At 42.4% G+C, this 16,090-nt stretch overlaps 1 protein-coding gene across 2 annotated transcripts; it reads right to left on the bottom strand.

The window, feature by feature from the left end:
* Positions 1–7,704: 7,704 nt before the first annotated feature.
* Positions 7,705–15,761, bottom strand: pcdh18a (protocadherin 18a). Of its 2 annotated transcripts, none has more exons than XM_085277883.1 (4): positions 12,821–15,761; positions 12,067–12,122; positions 11,265–11,437; positions 7,705–9,382 (listed from the first exon to the last, which is right to left on the bottom strand). In XM_085277883.1, the coding sequence occupies exons 1-4, from the start codon at positions 15,293–15,295 to the stop codon at positions 8,529–8,531; spliced, it is 3,558 nt and encodes a 1,185-aa protein (XP_085134009.1). In that variant the 5' UTR covers positions 15,296–15,761; the 3' UTR covers positions 7,705–8,528. The 2 variants fall into 2 exon arrangements, with proteins under 2 accessions (XP_085134009.1, XP_085134008.1); XM_085277882.1 differs by having other exon boundaries at positions 12,067–12,155.
* Positions 15,762–16,090: the final 329 nt, after the last annotated feature.

Raw genomic sequence — 16,090 nt, forward strand, 5'->3', positions numbered from 1 at the left:
CTCACCAGCAGACTACAGTTCATGAGGCTTCAGCACTGTTTCCCTGAGGTAGCGCTATGCAGCATGGGGGTCCCTCAGGGGACAGACTCTTTCCTTTTTACCTTCTACAGTTTTGACTTCAGATACAACACCACAAATTGTCACCTCCGGAGGTCCTCAGATGATACATCCATCGTTGGATCTGAGGGGACCGATCTTGAGTATAGAAAGGTCATCACCGACTTCATCATCTCATATGAAAACCACCTGCGCATCAACACCAGTAAGACGAAAGAGATGGTGATTGACTTCCAGAGGAAAGCACCACCTATAACCTCGATGTTTTGGACATTGAGGTGGTACAAATTAGGTGCCCACCTTAACAATAAACTAGACTGGTCACATAAGCAGCTTCCGGTTCCTTGGTGTACATCTGGCTGAGGATCTTACGTGGTCAGTACACACAAACAAAACAGTGAAGAAGGCGCAGCAGCGCCTCTTCTTTCTCAGGAGACTGAAAAGATTCGGCATGAGCCCCCGCATCCTCAGGACCTTCTATCACTGTGCCATTGAGAGCATCCTCACTGGATGCATCACCACCTGGTATGGCAACAGCACCGCCTACAACTGCAAAGCTCTCCAGCGAGTAGTGCGGTGCTCTGAACGGATAATTGGAGGTGAGCTTCCCTCCCTCCAAGACATCTACAGGAAGCGGTGCCTGAGGAAAGCGGGAAGGATCATCAAGGACTCCAGTCACCCCAGCCATAAACTGTTCAGACTACTTCCATCAGGAAGGAGGTTCTGCAGCATCCGGTCCCGTACCAGCAGACTGAGAGACAGCTTTTTCCATCAGGCCATCAGACTGCTGAACACGTCATAGACACCTCAGCTTCACTACTGGAACTTTAACATTATGCACTCCATACTGTACAGTAACGCCACTGTTTTGCACATGTCTCACTCTGTATATTTTATTTTATATATTTTATTTATTGTTTACTCTATTTAATTTGTAAAATATGTGTACACACACACACACACGTAGAAAAATATTTAGTATACACATCCAGAAATGCATATACTATTATATATTGTACATATATTTATTAGTTTCAGATGTAGCCATTCTTGTATTTTGCTTGTTTACATTATTGTATTTTGCACAACTCTGTTGCTTGTGAAGCTCGCACACAAGAATTTCACTCACATGTGCTGTACCAATGTACCTGCACATGTGATGTGACAATAAAAGTGATTTGATTTGATTTGATTTGATTTAACACTCGTGCTCTGTTTAAGAAGGCTAAAAGTCAACTTCATCAGCTAGAAAGGCTGAGGTCTTTTGGGATGTGCAGAACACTACTAAGGACTTTTTATGACACTATGATGGCTTCTGCTATCTTAAATTCAAATTCTATTTGTCACACACATAATCATACACAGTACGACATGCAGTGAAATGCTTATTGCTGTGCAATGCCTGACCATTAAACTACACTACAGAAATTGACAAGATTTCTAAAATTTACAAATTAAAATTTAGAAATTTACAGTAAAAATGTTTTGCTTTCAAATAAAAAAAAAGGTCTAACAGATGTAAACAATAAATTAAGAATTTAACCTAAGAAGTAAAGACTGAACTAAGGGTTAAAGGTAAATTGTAAAGAAAAAATAGAATGTTCAAACAAACAATTTAAAAAAGAAATTATAAGAAGTATGCAGATAAACAGAGTGCATGCGGTGCCGTGATGTATGAGAGTCCAGTCATGTCCTACACCTGGTTCAGGACCTGAATTGCCTGGGCGAAGAAGCTCCTCCTTATTTTCTCTGTTTTGGTCTTAAGGGAGCGTAAGCACTTCCCAGACCTCAACAGTGAGAAGAGTCCATTGTTAGGGTGGAAGAGGTCGATCATGATCTTCCTGGCTTTGGTCTGTTACGACCCCTCTGCTAGGCGACAGGAGGGGAGTAACATACATAAGCCCCCACACAAAAACTGAGTAAAATAGAAGGTTTTATTACAACTTTAAACAGAAAACTGATAGGGCTGTTCAACAGACCACTGGGAAACCAATTAACACATGTAAAGCAATAACACAAGTAAATGTAAAAGCTAAGGGATAACTAAGGCAAGCTAGCGTCACAAAATTCTAATCAGGCTAAGTTCGAGCATGCATCGAGGATAACACGCAAAGTTCAGCATTATGAACAAGTTCAACAAAGTTCACAGAGGGAGGCACGAAGAGCAAACTGCATGTTTAGTCCTAAGCAGCAGCCACTGAGTGAAGGACCTCCAGCATTTTATTCCCACAGGTGCACACGATCATCCAGTCTTTTCTTCTTGGAGTGTCATGGGATCTCCAATCAGCCAATCGTCCGCATGATCTGGCACACTTCAATCTGCATAAAAGAGGGCTGGCACGGGTCTCCTAGTAACCAATCATCCACGAGGCCTGGCACACTTGGATTTGCATAAAAATAAAAAGGCATTCTCACTCCCAAGGCTCAGTGCCATAACAGGTCATGCACCGCTTAGTGTAGACAGACAGGTCAGGTCAGGAAAATTAGAGTGAATGATGCATTCGGCCGAGCGCGCCACTTTTTGCAGATCTTGTCTGTCCTACTTGGTGCTGTTCCCAAACCAGGTGCCGATGTTTCCCGTCAGGATGCTCTCAATGGTGCAGGAGTAGAAGTTCTTAAGCACCCTCAGTGGCAGACTGAAGTCTCTAAGTCTTCTGAGGTGAGGAAGAAGAGATGCTGGAGGGCTTTCTTGACCAGGGTGTTGATGTGACATGAGTATGACAGGTCTTGAGTGATGTGGACACCCAGGTATCGGAAGCTGTCCACTCTCTGCACTGGTGCACCACTGATGATCACGGGCTTGTAGTTCCTCCTGCTTTGTACTGAAGTCCTCCTTAGTCTTTAGGAGGAGGTTGTTCTCCTGGCACCAGTTCTCCAGGTTCCTAATCTCCTCCAGGTATGCCTTCTCGGTGTAGTGTCATCATGCTGTTGTCTGCTGGGAAGGTGGCAGCACGGAGTGGGACAGCAAGCATCTTAATAGACTGGTAAATAGGACCAGCTGTGTCCTACAACAGCTTGCAGTGCTACATCGTGGCTGTAGGTCTACTGCTGAAGTAGGTCCTTCATCTCAACAGCAGTCAGACACAAGTGATAAACATTTTAAAAATACATGTATATATTATGACTTCAGCACTTTATGTATATAAAAAAGGGACTTTATTATTTTAGTATTTTACTGTATATAGCGACCATTTGTACATAGTATAGTATTTTGGCTTTTGTTTGTACAACTTTTTTCTTATTTACTTTATTTTTTCTATTTTCCTATTTCTACGATTCTATATTTTCAGTGTTTCGTTTAATATGTTTGACATTCATTCCTTATATTCATGCTTCACTGTATATAGTCAGACCTTTATTGTAACATTCTTATCATTTCAAAACAATGTACAATATCACAGTAATATAATAATTTCACAAAACACATATTTGCATATTTTTCATAGTTTATATTTTTTCAGGATATTCAGTAGCAATTATAATTCTAAGGACAGAGAGAGACCGAGAACTTCAGTGTTATTTCCCTCATGACCTGTCTCCCCCATATGACCCACTTCCACTATGGGTTACGTCAGATTCCATCCATTCAGTAATTCATCTCTCTTTTTTTTGTGTGTGTGTGTGTGTGTGTGTGTGTGTGTGTGTGTGTGTGTGTAAGCACAAAGGAGCATACATGTTAAAAACATATGTGTTTATACCTTGTATTTTAGTATTATTCGTCAGCCTTTGCAGCAGTCATCTGTTGTGTGTGTGGGTATGTGTGTGTACATATGTGTGTATATGCAACCGAGTGCAGCAGTGAGATTCTGTCTTTAGTGTCTATCACTCTACACTAATCCAATTGTGCACAGAGGGAGAGAGAGAGCAAAGGAGAGAGAGAGAGCAAAGGAGAGAGAGAGAGAGAGAGAGAGAGAGAGAGAGAGAGAGTGAAGGGAGAGAGCGTCAGTAGAGGAGCACATACAGCTGGCTGCTCTCCAGTTCTAAATGGCAGCCTGGGTGGGGATATCTATTAGAGACTGAGAGTGCAGTAAACACCCCCACCCCCAAAAAACACAGACACACACACACATGCAAAGAAACCCACTAACACGCCCACTCGCTTAAAACAGGCATATAAACCGGCACTCATTTACACAGACATTTATTTCCACAATGATAAGAGCCAGTGTATCGTTGTCTCTCTCTAAAAAAATAACATTCACTAAGTTGAGCCTTCATAAGATAAAGAGGGACAGAAACTGTAGATACATAAACCAATATGCAATTAGAGTGACAAAATGACTCAGCCTTAGCACTTTTTCTCTCTCTACAGCTCTCCGGCAGGCCTTTTTGAATGTGTGGCAGAATCTTGAGGTCTTGAGTGGTGCTGTGAAAATGTATCTCTTTTTGTGAGAAGATAGGTCCCACAGTGCCATCTGCTGGACACATTCTTTATAATGGCTTCTTAACAGACTAGGATTTATTCAGCGCACACAATCTTCATTTTATGCAGATGATTATTACAAAAATATGGTCCTATCCAACAGTTTTCCAAAATGTTTTATTTCAATGAAAATATTACATTTAGCTATTTATATATACAGAAAAAAAAACTTGTGTCAGTTATATATTTGTTTATGAGGTACACCTATAACACCTCATAAAGTGCAGAGGTAAAGTCGAAGTTACTGTAAGTTACTTACAACTTACAACAACTGCAGACAGCTAAGAAGTAATGAAGCATCCCAAACAGTGGTTGCTTTTATGATAGGAGTCAAAGGCCATAAATTTTGAGAATCAACTAATCGAAACAAATACAAGACAAAAAATTCAAATAATTGCATTGTTGTTTTTATGCTCAGCATCTTTTGAGGTTAGTTGCTTCATCGAGGAGCGTTCCCTTCCAGTTTCTATCAAGTTATTTCTAGCAGATGTGAAAAGATGATATTAGGATTTTTTTTTTTTAAGTCAAAATAATAAGAAACAAAAATAAGTATAAAGAAAAGAAATACCTGTAAAAAACCCAAATAATACCTATTTTGCCAGTCAGTGTACTAATAATACAGCAAGTCTCACTTAAGTAACCATAACCTAATTTTTTACTGATGAGAAAAAAAGTCCTTTTCCCTTAAATATTCTTAGTTGAAAAGTTGGCATTGAATCCAAGCATCACAAAGAAAACAGAGGTTCTTGCTCTGATCTGAGTCTCTCAAGACTCACATTTTATTACTTAAGGAATTTCTTATTAAGACATTTGGGTAAGGTGGCCATGTTATATATCACACTTACTAACTTGCAGTCATGTGTTGTAGCCTATACTATGGGAAGTGCAACACATAAAGCATTCCATCATGGCAGTTTTATCACTGTGACTTGTTTACAGTGTTTATATTACAGGCCTGCCAATATCCTGTTTCCCTGACACTAGTGCAGCATATGTGCACAGAGGGTCACTGCGGAGTTTCTGACTTTAGATAAAAACTGATTTCGTGTCAGAAGGCCCAATAACCTCACATTACACAAGCTCTCACCTTCTTAATTTCCTGTTGTAACGGCAATCACTAAATACATTTTAGAGGCAAAATGAGATGTGGTTGTGGTTTCTCAAGATTTTCATGGTAAGCAGGATTGTATTTGTGTCAAAGTGATGTGAAAAAAACAATTAGCAAAAATTGTGATTAGGGAGGAATCAGTCAGTGACAGGATGAGATGAATCAGTGAAGAGCATTAAAAATTCTAATGTCTGTGGGGACTTGGGAGTGGGGGCTGTGATATGAGCTGAGAAGTACTGCTGGGATTTAGTTGTGTGTGTGACTGCTTATGTGTGAAGGGGAATATTTATGGGTGTGTGTGCATGTGAGTCTTCAACAGACAGATGAACAGACAGAAATAGCCGGAAGATGAGAGCGAGATATGGAGGTATATGCATACGAGGGTGGAGGAAGATGGAAGACACTGGGTTTCAGAATGAGAGTGAGCGAAAGGCGAGTAGTACTGACAAAACAATTTAATGGGTGGATTTACTACAACAATAACAAGTGGGAGCTTATATTTCAAGTCAATTTCAAAGTCAGTGTCAGTGCCACTGTTGTTTTTGTGTAAAATTAATTATGTGAGTGGTAATAAATGAGTATGACTGGATCTTTCACCCTGTGTTTTTTTTTTCTTTTTTCTTTCATTACACACACCATTACCCTTTGCCAAAGAAATTTCTTGTTGCTGATGATCATTCATCATGTATTGCCAATCTTGGGCTAATTTTGAAATGACATATACAACATAGTGAAATCCTGTTTCTACATCATGAAATAGTCCATTTTAAATGTACCTTTTTATTGTGGTAGTCAGGTACCTATTGCTGCAGAAGGTTGATACCTTATCCATAGTTTTGTGCTAAATATAAGGATACATCCAGTGCCAGTAACCTTGTACAGCATGACTATCTTGCTATCATTACAAGATATAACAGGTTAATTAGAGTTCTTTAGTAGGCTTGTGTTGCCTCAAAGCTACTTATGTTAAATTAACCCAGTTGGCGGCTGACTGAAGTCTTGTAGGATACTTGTCATATAAACATGTGAATGGCATCAAGCCAAAATCTTCAGTGACATTAGTTTAAAACAATTGAGCTGATGGCTGGTAGGATATATGGTGGATAGGCCTGTCATCCAAATACTGTTACAGATACATGAATCTGGATTAGCTTTCAGTAAGCTAACCTAAATTTATTACAAGCATGCTTTAGTTTCCTTTGCGCACACACACACATACAGTGCTTGTTGTAATTGACGCTTGGAGTCTTTTAATGATGAAGACAAATGACTTCATTATTAGGTGTTTTCATGTGTGCATGCTTTAGCCATTCTCCTGTTTTCATGTGTGTCTGTGTTCGCGATCTTGTTTTGCAGGTGTGTAGATGTTACTTGTGTCTGCCTTATGGCTGTGTGTGTGTATGTGTATGCAAATTCTAACCTTTACCTTGTTAAAACTCTGTTTCATGAGGTTAATTGCTTCATTTAGCCTAGGTTGTTTGATTTTTTGCGCTTTTAAATTAAACTTATTTTCTCCTGGGTGTGTGTGTGTTTTTAATTTGTGTGTTCTTGCTCATGAGTGTATCAACCAAAGATAAGCTCTCCCAATCATGAGCAGAGGAAGTGAGGGGAGGGCAAAAGCTCACTTCATACTTTCTCCTAATTGTGTTATGCGTCCATATGGCAGAGTTGTACAATCCCATGATTTTAATTTCTCGTCATGTGCAGCTATTATCAGATGCTGTTCATTTGCTAAGCATATTTACCAGAAGCATTATGCTTTCACAGATGAGAGACAGTGAGAAAGAGAACCCCTAATCTGAAAGTAAATTAATGCCTAAATGCATTTAAATCTAAAGAGTTCATCTGGGAATAAATTCACCACTAATGGCATGTTTATGAGTAGAGTCATGCATGTGAATCATGATATAATGGGGCCTGGGGAAGGTCTGCCTAGACAGCATACATGAGATTTTGGCTCTGTGCGCACAGGGTGCTGCAATTCCAATGCTGAGCATTAGGGGGAGGTAAGAGACAGATGGGGCAAATGCAAGTACTCAGTAAGGAATTCAAGAGAAATGAAATGAAAGAATAAATGTAAATGAAAGTAATTATTGAAAACCTCAGGCACCGAGAATAATTTTCAAACACTTTTATGAATCCCTCCACTTTATTTATCGTCCACTGGTCACAATGTTACCATACAAAACTCACTTCCAACATGGAACTGCATTGGGATGTGACTATTTTCAATATGCACACACACATTCAATAACAAAATTAAATACAGTCGTTTAGAAAATAAACAGGGTAGAGGAAAAGAGACACATTGAGTGATATCAAGACATGCAGTGACAAATATAAAAAATAGACATTTTGTTTTCTTTTTCTGTACAAACATACATGGACACATATAAATATATAGAAGTAAAAAAGAGTATTTTTAAAATACAAAGATCAAATTGTACAGTTACATTCCATAATAACAAAACAGGAGACATAGCACAATATTCAAGTGGATTTGCCGTTTTCCACAGACACTGTACAATATTGTACACTGTAAGAGGAGAAATTAGATCACACAACTGTTGCTTTCTCCCTGTGGAGTCTCTTCACGCTGCTGTAAACATTACAAATGAAGAAAGGGTACAGTTTTTGTCGGTGGATTTCCTTTTGAAATCACTCATTCAAGCAACTTTGAGCAATCTGTTCTTTCAGTGCTCACTTTGATGCTTTTAAGTCACCCAGATCACAACTTCAGTGCTGTTTTTTTACCTTTCTCTCAGCACTGAAAGGTAAGGAGAAAATCTGTTAAAAATAAACAAGATGAGCATTACAGTGAATGTGAACTTTTTTTTTCTTCTTTTTTAATGTTGGCACAAGGAACACGCATTTACCATAATGTGGTGAAATATTTCTTCATATCACACAGTGAAACAATGCTATGCCTTCTCTTTTTCTCTAGTTTTGCCTGACATCCTGCAGCAGTTTGTTGATCTCTTGGACCAGCTCGCTTGCATCCATGCCAGCCTCGTGGCGGTTCTCGCTACGCTTGCCACTCTGGTGACCCTGATGGAAAACACCATCAAAGTCATCTTCCTCATAATTCTCTGGAATTTCCTCCATTGCTGGCAGCCACTTTAAGTGTGGAGGCTGGCCACTGGTGGAGGTGGGAGTCGAAGTTGAGGGTGAGGATGAGGAAGAAGTAGAAGAAGAAGGGGAGGAGGAAACATGGTTAGTCCCATTTCCAGACCCACTTCCTGGGTTTAGATAGTGAGTATTGGCTGCCCATGCAGCCACCCCTGGGGGGTAACTGGGACCTTTACCACCTGGCAGCAACCCTCTCCGGTTGTCCTGGGGAACAGCGTTGTTACTGTGGTTACCAACAATGTTGCCACTTCGTCCATTTCCTCTCTCAGTGGTTGATGACGATGAAGTTGGGCTTGTTTCAGTGCATTCGACATAAGAGTCCATATTAGGGGGTAGGAGTCGCTGAAACACAGAGTTCATCTCTGTGAGGAGGGAGCCAGCCCCTCCTCCAGCTGCACACACATCACCTCCTGCTCCAGAGACAACACCTCCAGCTCCTTCCTCTTCATTCCCAGATTCTTTGCCAAAAGTAGAGAAGCTCTTGCGGCGCTCCGAGTCAACGGAGGACTGGTCATCATCGAGCTGAGGCTGCTGGGAGGACTCCTCCCCAGGGATGTACATGTTGTTGCGGTAGTCAGCAGAGGAAGCGGGGGAGGAGAGAGGAGGCATCCAGCACTGGTCAGAGTGTCCCAGGACACGACATTCATCCGTGCACAGTCTCATAGCTAAAGCAGAAAACAAAACAAAAAAAAGGACACTGAGTCAAGAGACGGTTCAACTACAAAAATCTTTAGGACATTCGTCATGCATCAGGCAAAGTAACAACAAAAAGTCTGCAAAACAACTCAAACAAATCATATGTTTAAAAATCCTCAGACAAAACCATTTTTTGTTTGTTTTTTTATGTTTGTCACTTGGTACGGAAAATGTCAACACCCCTGAATAATACAAGCCACAAAGCCTAAGACTGAAGTAAAGAGGGGTGAAAGTGTTATATTTGAAGTGATACAGAGTTCAACAGGAGGACAAGGTACTGATTTCTTTAAGGAGCAGGCATGCTGTTGAGTCTGACGAGCCATGCCTTATTCTGTTAGAATGATCCATGTACAATACCTAATTAATATTTCATGGTGCACCACTTCAGTCTTTCATTAAAATCAAAATCACGGCTCTGCTTTGTAGGATTTTTATTTATTTATTTTTCTCTCAGTCTCTTCATATTCCTGTTTAGAGTTCCAGGTAGTGCCAGGTATGAAGACTATGACAGGATTTAAATAAACAAATAGACAAGTGTCAGATCCCACCCAAATGGCATCATAGGCAGCTATTAATGTAATATTTGGCTGCACTTCCAAGTATGTCCACATCTTCCAACTACAAGACTGAGGCAGGGATTTGCTTGTTTGTTCTTTTATCCTATCCAGCATGAAAAAGCACATTTGCCCATCTAAATAGAAAAATCTAAACAAATTAAATCTACTGAAGAGAAACAGTGGTAATCCTCCCTCTCAGCCCATTATCGTCTTCCCCTCCTTTTTCTTTTATATTAGCATAAAAGATAGCAGAAGAGAAAGGGGGGGAGAAGGGTTCCAACACCTCCAAGTCATTTTCAAAGGGAGAACAAAAATAAGATACAGCAGGACTGTCCACATCCACCAATCTCTGTAAAGATTGTAATACATTAACAAAATGAGGGAGCGAAAGAGAGAGAGGGCGAGAGATACTCAGGATCTCATGAAGCAGAAAGCAAAAGAAGGATGGAGTCAGTAAGAGAGAGAATAACATAATTCTAAAAGCAATTACTATGAATTCTCCTCAGTTCAGACATGAAAGTGCACCACTGTCACTCACCAGGGGGAAAAAAAGAGAAAGAAAAGAAAAAGAAGGAGGGGAAAAAAACAGCACTCTGAGACGCATACCGATGAGTGACAGGCGACTCATCTCCGCTCCAGGGAGGATTTTACAGACACGACTCTATCTTAGGGGCAGATAACACACACACACAACCACACACACAGTAACAGCCAGACACACTGTAACCTCTCTCAGTGTGATAACGAGCGTGGAAATGAGGGCTGTGTGGAAGAATGGGGCTGAGTACAATAGGGATTGTGTTGGAAACAGGGTGAATGGAGTGGCTGTAAAGGCAGGTGTACAGACAAATAATGGGCTTAGGCCTGGTGCTGTCCATGGTGCTGAAATTTGTCAGAGAGGCAGTACACTGGGTGCCTAGGTGCGGTCCGCAGGAAGACAGCTTGTTTCAGTTGTAGCTCATTTTCAATTTGAACTGAGAAAGAAATCTCTTATTTCTAAGATCATGAGTGGAAAATGGCCATTTCAACTGACTCAAAGTGAAGCAAGACGCGGAATTAGTCAGAAACCTACAACTGACAACTTCTGCAAAGTACAATAAAACTGAGGTGCAATTATGCTCTGGATGGTGAAGCAATATTTGAGTATGAGTTGCTGCAATAGAAGGTGTTGGGTATGTAAGTCAGCTGACTGGTGCCTAGTCATGCTGTTATGAAGGTGACGCAAAACAGGAAAAGGTGTCATTTTACACAGGGACATAGGCTGAAGAGGTGGGTTGCATCACCAAAATCTCACCTGGGTGGAGTCGATGGTGCATTTCAAGGTGCATCAGGTCAGAAAAGCCCTCCCCCAGCAGCAGTCTGTCCACGGGGGATTCCCGTCCCATGTCACAATCACTGTCCCCCGCCTCGCTGTCCCCACGGCCACTGTCCTTCAGGCTGAACTTGTCCATGTCTTGTAACGCATACCTGTGAGAAGCCATTAAAAAAAAAGACTATGAACACATATAAGTATAGTCTGAAAGTAAGTAGTAGAATTTTACACTTTGGACAAACACAGGTGGCACATTCTGTTTTGCAGGTTAAACAAATCAGTCTGTCCTTAGAGAAGATTAGTGACAAGCAAATTATATCAAACTTAGGGCTGTTTCTGGAATCTGTCAAAACTTGTGACAAGCCTTAACCCATTAATTCTACACGCAGGTAAATTGCATCCATAAATAAATCATAGCAGCCACTAGGGTATCAATAAATATATCATCCAAAGAACATAATCAGATATTATGATGAAAGCAGTGATGGATGCAGACTTTATAACCTGAGCTCCTTTTAGCACAAAGGAATTTTTGTGATATTCAGACATCTAAGGGTTTCACACTTAGAACAGAAGACATTGGTATGACAATTAGAATATGAATAAAAACATTTGGACACCATCAAGTCATGATCTACATGTAACTGATCAACTGACAGGGAAACCTGCACAACGGGTTGTTGACAAATGTCAGACACAATGAAAAACAAGAGGTTTAAAAAGTAAACAAAAGATAATCTTTTTGGGGGGGAAGGGGTGGCTGGGGGGGTGGGGGGTAAATTACCTGTAGCTGCGCGAGTATTTGTTGCCACGGAAACTGGGTCTGGGCTGGTACTGGCCCTGATGGAGCATGGACAGAAGCTGTGAGACTTGCTACATCCCAAAAAAAATGACAAAACAAACAAAATAAAACAAACAAAAAGAAACAGAAAGGGGGGGATGAATTACAGATGGAGAATTGAGGAAGGGGAAAAGAGAGACAGACAACACAGAAGACAAAATAATGGATGAGTAAACACAAAATGGATGATGGAGGGGCTGCTAAAAATGGATGAGACAAAATGGATGATGTTAAAACAAAAAGGGGGGGTTGAGGGTGAGTCTAGATGAATATGTAGACATATGACTGGGGGGGTGAGTCATGGTCATGATGGAGGTAATGGTGACAGGGTGTAAACAAGGTAAAGACAAAGACACGTCTATAATCATCAACAGTTTTTAATGAGAATCAGTTTGAACTACAGGGCAGTGTTGATTAAGTCACTGTCATGGAAATGATGAGTTAATTTGCTCAAACAGGGACAGCTGTGTGAGGATGAGAAGGCTGGTGTGTGTGTGTGTGTGTGTGTGTGTGTGTGTGTGTGTGCTTGAGAGAGGGAGAAACACTGAGAAAGAAAATTTGGAAAGGGGCTGTGGGATCACATTTGAAATATCTGAAAGTAATTTGTTTCTCTCTGTGTGTGTGTGTGTGTGTGTGTGTGTGTGTGTGTGTGTGTGTGTGTGTGTGTGTGTGTGTGTGTGTGTGCGCGCGCACTTACCTCAACTGGTGGAGTTGTGTGTGCCAGTTCCAGGGCAAAGCTCTCTGGAATATGATTGGACGAAATGGTCACTAGGCTGTTCAGGGATTGGCGACTGTGGTGGTTCTGCCTGCTCCCTATCTGGGCTCGTTCCATGGGAGGTGTGGCTGAAGGGGAGCGGTGGTGGGCTCTGATTGGGAGAGTGCCGTTCACTGTGGGGACCAAGGTTATATCACCTTTGTGTATTTGGCGTGAGGGCTTCTTTGGGTGGTGCTGGTGGGTGGATTCTGCTACCCGGCAGTTATAGGAGTGCCTGGTGTCCTTTTTCTCCCGGTTACAGCGAGAAGCAAACACCACCATGATAAACATGAGTGCGACGCAGATGGCTCCCAAGGAGATGATGATAATCAGAGATACATCAAGTGAAGCCTCTCCTTGGTCTGTTACTGACCCGTGGTTCTCAATGGTCTCATGGAGAGTGATTTTCAGAACGGCCTTAGCACTGAGACTCTCACTTCCTTGATCTCTGACCACAACAGTCAGCTCTGCATGGTCATGGGGGAAGTTATCCAGACTAGCATTGGCATGAATCTCACATGTTCGCGGCTCAATCAAGAAGAATCCTTCTTCGTTGCCACTGACTATAGAGCAAATGAGCTCAGCATTGACTCCTGTATCTCTATCAGTTGCCCTAACCACAGTTATTAAGTGTCCAGCCTCTGTAAACTTTGAAGCAGGCACATCTGCAGTGAAGTTCCACAGCTGAGGGACCACAATGACTGGAGGGTTGTCATTTTCATCCAGAATGTTCAGAATAACTGTGGCATTGCTGAGCAGTGCTGGTTTTCCTGCATCCTTTGCTTGCACAATAAAGGCTATACGGCTAACATCCTCTCGATCAAATGTGCGCAGTGCATAGATAGCGCCATTAGAGGGGTCAATGGTGACATAGGTGGAGATAGAACTGCCGTGAACAGAGTTCTCCAAGATGGAGTAGCTCACCTGCCCATTAGAATCCAGGTCAGGGTCAGTGGCCAAGATGGACGTCAGATATGCTCCAGGGGCATTGTTCTCTGATTTAAAGATCTCATATTGCCCCTTCTCAAAACGTGGTGGGTTGTCATTTTCATCAGTTACATGCACAGTGAAATGTTTGACAGTAGAAAGACTTGGAGTCCCTCGATCCTCTGCCACCACAGTCAGGCTGAACTCTGACCTCTTCTCTCTGTCTAGAGACACATTGGTCAAAATCATGTAGTTGTTCTCATATGTTTTCTGCAATTTGAAGTAGCCTTGACCATGAAGCTTGCACTCCACCTCCCCATTCAGTCCAGAGTCCAAGTCCTCTACCCTGACCAAAGCAACAAATGTGTCCAAAGGCGAAGCTTCAGATACGTAAGCTGCATCTCCATTCCCCTGGGAAGACATGAGAGTGATGCTGATGTCAGGTTTGTTGTCGTTGATGTCTACCACTTTGACCAGGATCTTGCAGTGAGCGGGCATGGAGTTTGGACCCATGTCCTGTGCTTGCACATCGATATCATAAGAATTAGCAGTCTCGTGATCTACGCGCCTGATGAGAGTCAGGTGACCGCTGTCGGGGTTAATTTTGAATGTCTCCATTATTTTCGGAGAAACATGACTGCTAAATGAGTAGACTATTTTGGCGTTTGTGCCCTCATCCGCGTCCGTTGCGTTTAAGTCAATGAGCAGAGTGCCAACAGGTGAATTTTCTGGCAGATTGATGACATATGACGACTTTTCAAAAACCGGACTGTTATCGTTTGAGTCAGTAACACTGATTTTAAGGAGGGTCGAACCCGTTCTCGGGGGAACGCCCCTGTCAGAGGCCGTGTATTGAAGTTCGTAACCAGAGCGCTCCTCCCGATCGAGCTCCCTTAGCACCACCAGCTCAGCATATTTAACCCCATCAGTCCTAGACTGAATGTCAAGCTTAAAGAAGTTGTTTGGTTCTAAGGCATACGAGTACAGTGAATTCTCCCCGACATCGGGGTCTGTGGCGCTGTCCAGGGGAATGCGCGCTCCCACGGCCGCGCTCTCGGAAATCTCAATTGGGATCACGGCGCGAGCGAACTGAGGTGCGTTGTCGTTAATGTCCAACACCTCCACCTCGATGAGAAACAGCTGGAGGTGCTCAGTGGGGAGTGTTAGCACGTCGAACTGTATGGAACAATTCAGATTCTTTTCGCAGAGTTTCTCGCGATCAATTTTGGTCTTGATGCTGATTTCTCCGTCCTGCTCGCGCACATTGAAGAAAGACGAGCTTCCTCGTTGCATAGCTCTAAAGCGGAGCGGCACCGAGCTTGGAAGTTTAGCCAGGACATCCGCGACGTCTTCTTTCAAGCGGGCAATGACAGTGCCAACCTTCTGCTCCTCATAAATCTGATATTTCAGTGTCTTGCCAGTGATGTGCTGCGTCGCCAGTGCCAACACCGCCAGAACTTTCCACATTCTTCGTAGAAAGAGCCCCTTCATTTTGGTCTCCTTTGTATTTTGCTGAACTCCGAAATAAGTCCAAAGGAATTACTGCAAAATGCAGTGGAGATCTGTTCCAGTTTCAACTTATTAAATGATGAGCTCGCTGATTCAGTAGCATTGCTTTCTCCACTGGGCAAGGGGAAAAACACCCGATTGTTAAATGTAAGCTTGCTTAAGTTGCTCTAATTTCCATAAAACCATCCGAATGTGTTTCTGTCTGTACTCCGTTGTCATACAGATCTGTTGCGCGCATCCAGTGTGCGGGGGAACCAGCGGAGTTCCACTGAAATCTGTGCGCCTTTCTCTCTCTCCTCCCTGCCTCTGGTCTGTGCGCCTTGCGCTCTCTTTCGCTCCCTCTCTCTATTTGAGGTGCCTCTGCACACAGAGTTGCCCAAAATAACCGCCTCAAACGAACTAGTTGTAGATCAGCCACGACCCTTTTTTCACATCCCAGGAAAGACAAACGATCCTTAAATCAAAAGCTGGCTGGTAGCCACTCAAACTCCGAAAAGAGAGGAAAGGGGAGGCGCAAGAGGGAGGAAAGGGATAAAGTGTGTGTGTGTGTGTGTGTGTGTGTGTGTGTGTGTGTGTGTGTGTGTGTGTGTGTGTGTGTGGAGAGGGGGGGGGGGGGGGGTAAAAACCCCGCCCTGTGGGGGTTCACTTTCACCACTTTTCAGAGTAACGACTACGCATCTACAATGGACAGAGTAGAAAATAAACTAAAAAATACCATACTGAAATTGCTTCCCCCGTTGCTATAAAACCCCGGGAAGGTTTACGAGTTTCTCGCTT

Source organism: Mchenga conophoros, linkage group LG6, assembly GCF_057382185.1.
Source record: "Mchenga conophoros isolate Kocher_MC1m ecotype Shallow Benthic linkage group LG6, M_conophoros_male_GT1.1, whole genome shotgun sequence".
Taxonomy (NCBI): Eukaryota; Metazoa; Chordata; class Actinopteri; order Cichliformes; family Cichlidae; genus Mchenga; species Mchenga conophoros.